At 44.3% G+C, this 12,943-nt stretch overlaps 2 protein-coding genes across 5 annotated transcripts in view; one reads left to right on the top strand and one right to left on the bottom strand.

Moving 5' to 3' along the window:
* The window catches only part of LOC136580635 (butyrophilin subfamily 1 member A1-like), a 53,352-nt gene that overhangs the window by 28,427 nt on the left and 11,982 nt on the right, over nt 1–12,943 (bottom strand). Inside the window, exon 1 of one of the 3 annotated variants that reach the window (XM_066581352.1) lies at nt 1,534–1,744. The exons of the other annotated variants lie outside the window; for them this stretch is intronic. Within the exon in view, the coding sequence (XP_066437449.1) occupies nt 1,534–1,579 (46 nt within the window). The 5' untranslated portion in view covers nt 1,580–1,744. Of the gene's footprint in view, nt 1–1,533; nt 1,745–12,943 lie in introns of those variants that run through there. 3 annotated transcript variants of the gene reach the window in all.
* LOC136580636 (butyrophilin subfamily 2 member A2-like) overlaps nt 1,374–12,943 on the top strand; it is a 55,547-nt gene continuing 43,977 nt past the window's right edge. For both annotated transcript variants that reach the window (XM_066581356.1, XM_066581357.1), the window contains exon 1: nt 1,374–1,784. In XM_066581356.1, coding sequence (XP_066437453.1) covers nt 1,736–1,784 — 49 coding nt within the window. In that variant the 5' untranslated portion in view covers nt 1,374–1,735. The remainder of the gene's footprint in view (nt 1,785–12,943) is intronic.

Here is a 12,943-nt window from a genome sequence, read left to right as displayed (position 1 = left end):
ACAAGGTCCTGAAATAAAGGGGAACACTGCCCTCACTAGTTAGTCAGACCACAATACTGCAGGCATCGGGGACCCAAGAAGGTCCTGAAATAAAGGGGAACACCGCCCTAACTAGTCAGTCAGAACACAGTACTGGAGGCGTCAGGGACTCAAGAAGGTCCTGAAATAAAGGGGAACACAGCCCTAACCAGTTAGTCAGACCACAGCTCTGGAGGCGTCAGGGACCCAAGAAGGTCCTGAAATAAAGGGGAACATCGCCCTAACTAGTTAGTCAGACCACAGCTCTGGAGGCGTCAGGGACCCAAAAAGGCCCTGAAGTAAAGGGGAACACGGTCCTAACTAATTACTCAGACCAGAATACTGGAGGCGTCAGGGACCCAACAAGGTCCTGAAAAAAAGAGAAACACTGTCCTCATTAGTTAGTCAGACCACAATACTGGAGGCGTCAGGGACCCAAGAAGGTCCTGAAATAAAGGGAAACACCGCCCTAACTAGTTAGTCAGACCACTATACTGGAGGCGTCAGGGACCCAAGAAGGTCCTGAAATAAAGGGGAACACTGCCCTCACTAGTCAGTCAAGTCCCAATACTGGAGGCGTCAGGGACCAAAAAGGTCCTGAAATAAAGGGGAAGACCGCCCTAACTAGTTAGTCAGACAAGTGTACTGGAGGCGTCAGGGACCCACAAAGGTCCTGAAACAAAGGGGAACACTGCCCTCACTAGTCAGTCAGATCACAATACTGGAGGCGTCAGGGACCCAAAAAGGTCCTGAAATAAAGGGGAACACTGCCCTCACTAGTTAGTCAGACCACAGTACTGGAGGCATCAGGGACCCAAGAAGGTCTTGAAATAAAGAGGAACACCGCCCTAACTAGTCGGTCAGACCACAGCTCTGAAGGCGTCAGGGACCCAAGCAGGTCCTGAAATAAAGGGGCCGCCGAGCTCTTCTAGAAAGATGCATTGGCTCGCATAGTTCAATAGTGTGTTCATTTCCTTCCGGCTTCCTGGAGACGCCAGGCAGCGTACGTGATACCGCTACATGGTGCACTGTCATATAGTACACAGATAGTTGTATCATGCTACATATCAGTGGCATGCAGCACAGTACCCTGAGGACAGGCCATTCATAGGCTACAGAATATCTACAACTATAACAAAAGATAAGATACTATACAGTACCAACACACAAATATTTAAGGAACATAACACCCATGACCTGCAAAATAATACACCGCAGAGCACCACCACAAAATGCACAAGTAAATACCACCATGCACTGCAGAAGTAATATACTTTACAGCGCCACGTGGGGGCAGTCAACAGAGAGCAGTAGCTTCTAATAAGGAGGCTGATGGGGATTTCGCCTACAGCTTTGTGAGAAGGGCTTGATCTGGTTGGGTTTCAGTCTTGCAGTTAGGCGATGTTGTAGGATGGGACTCTGAGAACTTCCCAGGCTGCAAATGAAAACAGCAACTTCTCCCCCAGGAAGTGCAGCTGCTGAATAACATCCGAGTGCCTGAGAAGCTCTGCATACCTGAGGCTGCAGGGAGCAGCAGCAGCCAGGTGAGCAGCGTCTCCATGCCCAGTCTGTATGATACAGGGTATCCTCTACTGTAGGAGAAGCGCCCCTCTCTGCCTGGCGCCGCCTCTCACACCCAATACAAGAAGCACATGATCAGAAGAGTCAGATATCACACGATCAATGGGAAGAGCTGAAGCGGAAGACACCGGCGAAGATGGAAAGTTGGTGCTTGTTTCTGACCCTCCTGGCTGCAGCAGTCTCAGGTACAGTGACCCCCAGATCTGGGGACCTCTATACTGATATAAAGGCGTGGGACTGTGTGCACTACTTATCATACTCGCTTCCTACAGAGCCAGGAAGTCTAAATATACAACAGGACAATCACATAGAGTTTAGAAAAAGAGGAATAGAAAGTTTATTCTAATTCTATCCACATGATAGTATAGTACAGTGCCCAAATAATAGTGCAATATACTGCACAAATAATACACCACTATAAAGTGCCCAAATAATAGTGCAATGTACTGCACAAAAAATACACCGCTATAAAGTGCCCAAATTATACACCGCTCTAAAGTGGCAAAATAATAGTGCAATGTACTGCACAAAAAATACACCGCTATAAAGTGCCCAAATAATAGCGCAATGTACTGCATAAATAATACACCACTATAAAGTGCCTAAATAATAGTGCAATGTACTGCGCAAATAATACACCGCTATAAAGTGGCAAAATAATAGTGCCATGTACTGCACAAATAATACACCGCTATAAAGTGCCCAAATAATAGTGCAATGTACTGCACAAATAATACACCACTATAAAGTGCCCAAATAATAGTGCAATGTACTGCACAAAAAATACACCGCTATAAAGTGCCCAAATAATAGCGCAATGTACTGTATAAATAATACACCACTATAAAGTGCCTAAATAATAGTGCAATGTACTGCACAAATAATACACCGCTATAAAGTGGCGAAATAATAGTGCAATGTACTGCACAAATAATACACCGCTATAAGGTGCCCAAATAATAGCGCAATGTACTGCACAAATAATACACCGCTATAAAGTGCCTAAATAATAGTTGCAATATACTGCACAAATAATACACCGCTATAAAGTGCCCAAATTATACACCGCTATAAAGTAGCCAAATAATAGTGCAATATACTGCACAAATAATATACCGCTATAAAGTGGCGAAATAATAGTGCAATATACTGCATAAATAATACACCGCTATAAAGTGGCAAAATAATAGTGCAATGTACTGCCCAAATAATACACCGCTATAAAGTGGCAAAATAATAGTGCAATGTACTGCACAAAAAATACACCGCTATAAAGTGCCCAAATAATAGCGCAATGTACTGCATAAATAATACACAGCTATAAAGTGCCTAAATAATAGTGCAATATACTGCACAAATAATACACCGCTATAAAGTGGCGAAATAACAGTACAATGTACTGTACAAATAATACACCGCTATAAAGTGCCCAAATAATAGTGCAATATACTGCACAAATAATACACCACTATAAAGTGCCCAAATAATAGTGCAATGTACTGCACAAAAAATACACCGCTATAAAGTGCCCAAATAATAGCGCAATGTACTGTATAAATAATACACCACTATAAAGTGCCTAAATAATAGTGCAATGTACTGCACAAATAATACACCGCTATAAAGTGGCGAAATAATAGTGCAATGTACTGCACAAATAATACACCGCTATAAGGTGCCCAAATAATAGCGCAATGTACTGCACAAATAATACACCGCTATAAATTGCCTAAATAATAGTTGCAATATACTGCACAAATAATACACCGCTATAAAGTGCCCAAATTATACACCGCTATAAAGTAGCCAAATAATAGTGCAATATACTGCACAAATAATATACCGCTATAAAGTGGCGAAATAATAGTGCAATATACTGCATAAATAATACACCGCTATAAAGTGGCAAAATAATAGTGCAATCTACTGCACAAATAATACACCGCTATAAAGTGGCAAAATAATAGTGCAATGTACTGCACAAAAAATACACCGCTATAAAGTGCCCAAATAATAGCGCAATGTACTGCATAAATAATACACAGCTATAAAGTGCCTAAATAATAGTGCAATATACTGCACAAATAATACACCGCTATAAAGTGGCGAAATAACAGTGCAATGTACTGTACAAATAATACACCGCTATAAAGTGGCGAAATAATAGTGCAATATACTGCACAAATAATACACCTCTATAAAGTGCCCAAATAATAGTGCAATATACTGCACAAATAATACACCGCTATAAAGTGCCTAAATAAAGGCTTACGTTTTTTTTTAACGCTGTGATATCGCTGTTTTTTTTATACAACAGCTAATATCATACTATACGACGCTGCCTCTCACCTGCTCCGTAGGCTTCCTGCTGTCAGCTCTCCCAGCAGCTTGTAGTGGCCTCAGTAATAATCGTGACCCCCACAGTGGCCTCAGTAATAATCGTGACCCCCCACAATAGCCCTTAATAATAATCGTGACCCCCACAGTGGCCTCAGTAATAATCGTGACCCCCACAGGGGCCTCAGTAATAATAGTGACCCCCACAGTGGCCTCAGTAGTAATGCTGACCCCCACAGTGGCCTCAGTAGTAATCGTGACCCCCACAGTGGCCTCAGTAATAATCGTGACCCCCCACAGTGGCCTCAGTAATAATAGTGACCCCCACAGTGGCCCCAGTAGTAATGCTGACCCCCACAGTGGCCTTTGTAGTAATGCTGACCCCCACAGTGGCCTCTGTAGTAATAGTGTCCCTAATAGTGTCCCTAGTAGTAATAGTGTCCTGCACAGGGACCTCAGTCATGATCGTGTCACCTACAGTGGCCTCAGTAGTAATAGTGACTCCCACAGTGGCTCCAGTAGTAATAGTGACCCCCACAGTGGTCTTAATAGTAATGCTGACCTCCACAATAGCTTCACTAGTAATAGTGACCCCCCCCCCCCCCCCACAGTGGCCTCAGTAGTAATGCTGACCCCCACAGTGGCCTCTGTAGTCATAGTGTCCCTAATAGTGTCTCTAGTAGTAATAGTGTCCTGCACAGTGGCCTCAGTCTTGATAGTGTCGCCTACAGTGGCCTCAGTAGTAATAGTGACTCCCACAGTGGCTCCAGTAGTAATAGTGACCCACATAGTAGCCTCAATAGTAACAGTGACCCCCACAGAGGTCCCAGTAGCAATAGTGTCTACCACAGTGGCCTCAATAATAATAGTGACACCCACAGTGGCCTCAGTACTAATAGTGACCCCCACAATGGCCTCAGTAGTAATGCTAACCCCCAGAGTAGCCTCAGTAATAATCGTGACCCCCACAGTAGCCTCAGTAATAATCGTGACCCCCACAGCGGCCTCAGTAATAATAGTGACCCCCACAGCGGCCTCAGTAGTAATAGTGACCCCCACTACAGTAGCCCCAATAGTAATGCTGACCCCTACAGTAGCCTCAGTAGTATTAGTGACCCCCACAGTAACCTCAGTAGTAATAGGGATGCCCACAGCAGCCTCTGTAGTAATAGTGAACCCTACAGTAGCCTCAGTAGTAATAGTGACCCCCACAGTGGCCTCAGTAGTAATTGTGTCACCCACAGTGACCCTCAGTAGTAATGCTGACACCCACAATAGCCTCAGTAGTAATAGTGACCCCCACAGTGGCCCCAGTAGTAATTGTGTCACCCACAGTGGCCCCAGTAGTAATAGTGACCTCCACAGAGGTCGCAGTAGTAAAAGTGTCACACAGTGGCCTCAGCAGTAAAAGTGTCCCACACAGTGGCCTCAGTATTAATAGTGACTCCCACAGTGGCCTCAGTAGTAAATGTGACTCCCACAGTAGCCCCAGTAGTAAAAATGACCCCCACAGTGGATTCAGTAGTAATAGTGTCTAAAACAGTGGCCTCACTGGTAATAATGACCACCACAGTGGCCTCATTAGGAATAGCGACCCCCACAATGGCTCCAGTAGTAATGCTGACCACTTACTTGCCTCAGTAGTAATAGTGCCCCCCACAGTGGCCTTATTAGTAATAGTGACCCCCCCCACACACACACACACACACAGTAGCCCCAGTAGTAATGCTGACCCCACAGTGGCCCCAATAGTAATAGTGACTCCCACAGTGGCACCAGTAGTAATAGTGACCCACCACAGTGGCCTCAGTAGTAATGCTGACCCCCACAGTGGCCTCTGTAGTAATAGTGTCCCTAATAGTGTCCCTAGTAGTAATAGTGTCCTGCACAGTGGCCTCAGTCGTGATAGGGTCACCTACAGTGGCCTCAGTAGTAATAGTGACTCCCACAGTGGCTCCAGTAGTAATAGTGACCCACACAGTGGCCTCAATAGTAACAGTCAGCCCCACAGAGGTCCCAGTAGTAATAGTGTCTACCACAGTGGCCTCAATAATAATAGTGACACCCACAGTGGCCTCAGTAGTAATAGTGACCCCCACAATGGCCCCAATAGTAATGCTGACTCCCACAATAGCCTCAGCAATAATCGTGACCCCCACAGTGACCTCAGTAATAATCGTGACCCCCACAGTGGCCTCAGTAATAATAGTGACCCCCACAGCGGCCTCAGTAGTAATAGTGACCCCCTACAGTAGCCCCAATAGTAATGCTGACCCCTACAGTAGCCTCAGTAGTAATAGTTACCCCCACAGTAACCTCAGTAGTAATAGTGATGCCCACAGCAGCCTCAGTAGTAATAGTGAAGCCTACAGTAGCCTCAGTAGTAATAGTGACCACCACAGTGGCCTCAGTAGTAATTGTGTCCCCCACAGTGACCCTCAGTAGTAATGCTGACACCCACAATAGCCTCAGTAGTAATAGTGACCCCCACAGTGGCCCCAGTAGTAATTGTGTCACACAGTGGCCCCAGTAGTAATAGTGACCTCCACAGAGGTCGCAGTAGTAAAAGTGTCCCATACAGTGGCCTCAGCAGTAAAAGTGTCCCACACAGTGGCCTCAGTAGTAATAGTGACTCCCACAGTTGCCCCAGTAGTAAAAATGACTACCACAAAGAATCCAGTAGTAATAGTGTCTACCACAGTGGCCTCACTTGTAATAATGACCCCAACAGTGGCCTCAGTAGTAATATTATCCTCCACAGTGGCCCCAGTAGTAATAGTGACCACCACAGTGGCCTCATTAGGAATAGTGACCCCCACAGTGGCCTTATTAGTAATACTGCCCCCCCCCCCACACACACACAGTAGCCCCAGTAGTAATGCTGACCCCACAGTGGCCTCAGTAGTAATAGTGACTCCCACAGTAACCTCAGTAGTAAAAATGACCCCCACAGTGGCCCCAGTAGTAAGTGTCTACCACAATTACCTCAGTGGTAATAATGACCCCAGCATTGGCCACAGTTGTCATATTATCATCCTCAGTCGCCCCAGTAGTAATAGTGACCCCCACAGTGGCTTAAGTACTTGTTCTGGATCCGACTATCTCCAGCAGGATGTGGGGTATTCTGTAGCTTCCTAATTATATAGTATGGCATGCGCACGCATGAAGAAAACTAATTGGACACAAGTTATCAGTCTTGAATCTCAATCAGCTCTGGGGGGTTACAATCCCAGAGCTCTAATTTATTAAAACACATAATACCTGTCCCCTTATGGGCGTATAACATATGACATACGTAATGTATATTTATTTTTATTGGTTAAGTTATATAGAATCTCCTCCCTCCCCCCGCTTCCTCAGGTTCCGTGTACAAACTAGCCTTTGTCCCCTCAACATGTGGTCAAGCAAAGACCAGTTCCTTTGTCTCAGAAGTTGAGGAGAGGAGGGTAGGGCCAGGGAGACACCCAAAATATACTTTCAGTTTAACTGCATACCTATGTAATTTAACCCTAGAGTGGCTGCATTGGAACTTTACATTGGACTAATGTTATAGCACACATCATTTCATTATGGTAATTGCTGGACAATGGCATAATGAAACAATGCCGCTATCAGCCTCTACAGAGTCAAATCACTACAGCTGTGTAATACATCTAGTTTATACAAATCAATAGACATTTTACACTAATTAATCATCATTTCTGCTACATACTAATACTATTACCAATGGGGCTGATATAGGGGACACTATTAGCTATATAAAGTGCCAAAATATCAGTGCGATATACTTGTTATTTTTGTGCGATGTGTAATTAATATTAGAAAATCCTATTGTCTTTCTCGCGAGAAAATAGCGAGCAGCAGAGAGGTGTTTGCGAGAAAAAAGCAGAGCTGACGCTCAAAAATTGCGTGAACAAAGACTAGTAAATCGCAGCAATATTGCGATCACCTGTGTAAACCAACTTGAGACGTAACTGCATGCCGAGTTGTACAGCAAAACAACAACTTCTTCTGAAGGCCAAATTGTTTTTTGATAGAGAGTGAAATGGTAAGAGCATTATGTCAAATAACAGTGTTTTATTCTGGCGGAATAACAATAGTATGTCATCCTCTATATCTTTTATATAAAACGCAAAATCTCTTTGTGTCATATACAAATCCACAGTTCTGGTCCGCTCTGAGTTAAATTTTTCATGTGCGTTCTCCATCACACGAGACAATGAATACTGCCGGAATTAAAAATCGAAAACTCACCAACTTCCTCTGTCATTTTTGTTGCCAATGACAACCAATCACAGCGCAGCTTTCATTTTTTTATACTGCTGAGGTAAAGTGAAAGCTGTGCTGTGATTGGTTGCTATGGGCAACACAGATTTTATTTTGAACAGCTTCTTATAAGATTGTGGGGCTCTGCTCATTTTTTTGACCCCCTTTATATACATTTATATACATATATCATCTTATGTGTATATATATGTTATACACACACACAACACAAGGGCATATCGCCAAAAATATATATATTTCACACACATACACAATGCACAGTTATATCACCTAGTGTGTGTGTGTGTATGTGTATATATATATATATATATATATATATATATATATATATATATATACATACACAACACACGGGCATATCACCCAATATATGTATATTGCACAAACCTACAGAACACACTAGTATATCACCTAGTATATATAGAAACGCACAAATAAATAAATATATATATATATATATATATATATATATATATATATATATATATATATATATATATATATTGTAGTGGTGCAGTATCAGAATGACCTGCAGAGTGTGCTAGTCAGGCAGTCTGAAAGTAAAGGATAGGGTTAATACCTGATGGGTGTAGCAGGAATTGGTTGCATAAAAGCCAGTTCCTGCCAGAAGCAAGTTACAGTTTGGCAGTGCAGGACAGGCTGCAAACTGAGGTCCAGTGTGGACCAGTTGGGTCTGTCACCCGGTCCGACGGAGGAAGACCACTCCAGACGCTCCAGGAGGGGTTAGTGACAGACCTCCGTGGGTTGTGAACCCCAAGCTTATGAGGACTGTGTATGACTTGTTGGATGTGCTGTTAATAAAGGCTGGCAGGAGCCAGACCTAAAGAAACTTCTATTGCTGGGGCCTGTTTTTGTGTGAGGCGGCCATTCCGGTTTCCCAAAGTGGCAAGCAGATCCCAACTTGTCACTATATATATATATATATATACACACACAACGTACAGGTATATCACCTTGTCTGTGTGTGTGTGTGTGTGTATGTGTATATATATATATATATATATATATATATATATATATATATATATATATACACACACACACACAACGCACCAGTATATCAGCTAGTACTACATAAATAATACAGCTTCGCAGTGTGGTGGCAGCCTGCAGTACTTTAGCTATTTGGTGATATCAAAGATAGGACTGTCGGGCATATAGCGCCTGCCAGCTGTCCCGTGGACTACCGCCCAAATATCCTTTCTGTACTTACACAGGAGCAATAGTCCAAGTGAGTGGAGGCCCAGTTATAGGGGTCGTTTCGGCCACCTCTGCTCACAGTAATCAGGAGAGGATTCAACCTTGAGCAGCTCCCGCTTCCACGGACGACGGGTTCTTGGTTTGTAGTTTTGCTAAAACTAAGTCACTCAACAGTTGATCTAGTTCTCCCTCAGCACCCGATCAGCGGCCGCGCGCGCGCCACAATTATCACCCAAATTTGTTGTTCTCTTTCCTAGGCAGTGGGGTTTGAAGAGAGATGAGCAGTTTGTCAGCTTCATAGCTCACTCACATGGGTGTCCCCGCTTGTCTTCTACATCCAGCTGTTTTCTGCACGGAGCGCCCGGCTGTTATACAGCCGAGCACTCCGTGCCAGGTATGCAGAATAGGCTTGGACCGCTCTGTTCTTCATACCCAGCTGTCATCAGGGAGCGGGATACAGCTGAAACAATAGTATCAGCTGTATCCCGCTGTGAATCCCTGATAACTGCTGATGATTCAGCACGCTGAAAGACAACGATAAGCGACGGCTTACCCAAAACTGCACGATGTCAGTGCAGTTACACACAACAATTATCGCTCAAAACATGGCTTTTGAGCGAATTTTGAGCGATAATCGTTGTGTCTAAATGGGCCTCAACTCAGTAAAACCCCTCTAATATATGTGTCAATTCAGTTTCTTCTTAAAGGGGTTGTCCCGCGCCGAAACGATTTTTTTTTTTTTTCAACAGCCCCCCCGTTCGGCGCGAGACAACCCCGATGCAGGGGTTAAAAAAGCAAACCGCACAGTGCTTACCTGAATCCCCGCGCTCCGGTGACTTCTTACTTACCGGTTGAAGATGGCCGCCGGGATCTTCTCCCTCGGTGGACCGCAGCTCTTCTGTGCGGTCCATTGCCGATTCCAGCCTCCTGATTGGCTGGAATCGGCACACGTGACGGGGCGGAGCTACCAGGAGCCGCTCTCCGGCACGAGCGGCCCCATTCAGAAAAGAAGAAGACCCGGACTGCGCAAGCGCGTCTAATCCGGCGATTAGACGCTGCAAATTAGACGGCACCATGGAGACGAGAACGCTAGCAACGGAACAGGTAAGTGAATAACTTCTGATAACTTCTGTATGGCTCATAATTAATGCACAATGTATATTACAAAGTGCATTAATATGGCCATACAGAAGTGTATAGACCCACTTGCTTTCGCGGGACAACCCCTTTAATTCTGTAATTCGGAAACCACCCACAGGGAAACTCCAGGCTGTTGTCACTGTGTATTTCTGCTTTGTGGTTCCTTACTGAAAAAATGCAGCATCCATGGAGACACTAGTAATCTCTTGTAGATGCTGTAGTGAGTGAGAATTAACCTATCTGGCACAGAAAGCAGAAATTCTGGTAGTGAATACATTGCATTTTAATGACTGTGCCCACATGCCAGGACAATGAAGCAAAAAGCAGAAAAGAGTCTTAAAGGGGTTGTCCCGCGCCGAAACGTTTTTTTCTTTTTTTTCAATAGCCCCCCCGTTCGGCGCGAGACAAACCCGATGCAGGGGTTTAAAAAAAAAACGGATAGTACTTACCCGAATCCCCGCGCTCCGGTGACTTCTTACTTACCTTGCGAAGATGGCCGCCGGGATCTTCACCCACGGTGGACCGCAGGTCTTCTCCCATGGTGCACCGTAGGCTCTGTGCGTTCCATTGCCGATTCCAGCCTCCTGATTGGCTGGAATCGGCACACGTGACGGGGCGGAGCTACGAGGAGCAGCTCTCCGGCACGAGCGGCCCCATTCAGAAGGGAGAAGACCGGACTGCGCAAGCGCGTCTAATCGGGAGATTAGACGCTTAAATTAGACGGCACTATGGAGACGAGGACGCTAGCAACGGAACAGGTAAGTGAATAACTTCTGTTTGGCTCATATTTAATGCACGATGTATATTACAAAGTGCATTAATATGGCCATACAGAAGTGTATACCCCCACTTGCTTTCGCGGGACAACCCCTTTAAGGGGCCATAAAAATCTATAAGAATATCATTACTATAATACTGCCCTTTATGTACAATAATATAGCTACTATAATACTACCCCCTATATACAAGAATATAACTACTATAATACTGCCCCCTATGTACCAGAAACGTGTGTATCTGGGTAAAGAACTGGCTCAGAGAAAGAAAGCAGAGGGTGGTAATAAATGGCTCATACTCTGATTGGACCACAGTCACTAGTGGGGTGCCACAGGGCTCAGTATTAGGCCCCATTATGTTCAATATATTTATCGATGACCTGATAGAGGGACTGCACAGTAAAATATCAATATTTGCAGATGATACAAATCTATATTAGACAATTAATACAGTGTAGGACAATGTGCTGCTGCAAAAGGACCTAGACAAGCTGGGGGCTTGGGCAGAAAAATGGCAAATGAAGTTCAATGTGGATAAATGTAAGGTTATGCACATGGGCAGGAGAAATGGATGTCACCAATATACACTTAATGGGGTACTGCTAGGGAAAAGTGAGATGGAAAAAGACCTGGGGGTACTAGTGGACTGTGGACTTAACTGGAGTAATCAATGCCAGTCAGTTGCGGCAAAAGCCAATAAAGTCTTGGGGTGTATAAAAAGAGGTATAGGGGCGAGGGACGAGAACATTATTCTTTCACTATATAAGGCACTTGTCAGGCCCCACATGGAATACTGCGCACAGTTCTGGACAACGGTGCTCAGGAAAGATGTTACAGTGCTTGAGGGGTTCAAAGAAGAGCAAATAAACTAATAAATGGAATGGGAGGACTGGAATATCCAGAGAGGTTATCAAAATTAGGATTATTCACCCTGGAAAAAAGACGGCTAAGGGGCGACCAAATAACTATGTATAAATACATGAGGGGACACGGATCTCTCCCATGATCTGTTTATACCCAGGACTGCGATGGTAACAAGAGAGCATCCGCTATGTCTAGAGAAAAGCAGGTTTTATCACCAACAGAGAAGGGGTTCCTTACTGTAAGAGCAGTGAGACTGTGGAAATCTCTGCCTGAGGATGTGGTTATAGCCAAATCTATAGAAGACTTAAGGAGGGGACTAGATGCCTTTCTAGAGCGGAAGGATATTATAGGATACTAGCGTACCCGTCGCGCGTTGCTGCGAAGACAGACATACATACATACATTCGTTTTTATATATCTAGATAACAACCAATCACAGCGCAGCTTCCAAGTTACCTCAGCGGTATAATATATAACAACCAATCACAGCACAGCAGCTTTCATGTTACCTCAACAGTATAATATATAGCAACCAATCACAGCACAGCTTTCATGTTACCTCAGCGGTATAATATATAGCAACCAATCACACCACAGCTTTCATGTTACCTCAGCAGTATAAGAAATTGCAGCCAATCACAGCACAGCTTTCATTTTACCTCAGCATTCTCAATATCCAGCAATTGTCTTGCGAAACGTTCGGCGGATGCATCATTTTG

Source organism: Eleutherodactylus coqui, chromosome 10 (genome assembly GCF_035609145.1).
Source record: "Eleutherodactylus coqui strain aEleCoq1 chromosome 10, aEleCoq1.hap1, whole genome shotgun sequence".
Taxonomy (NCBI): domain Eukaryota; kingdom Metazoa; phylum Chordata; class Amphibia; order Anura; family Eleutherodactylidae; genus Eleutherodactylus; species Eleutherodactylus coqui.
Note: the sequence above shows the minus strand (reverse complement) of the source record. Positions and strands in the feature narration are given on the sequence as shown.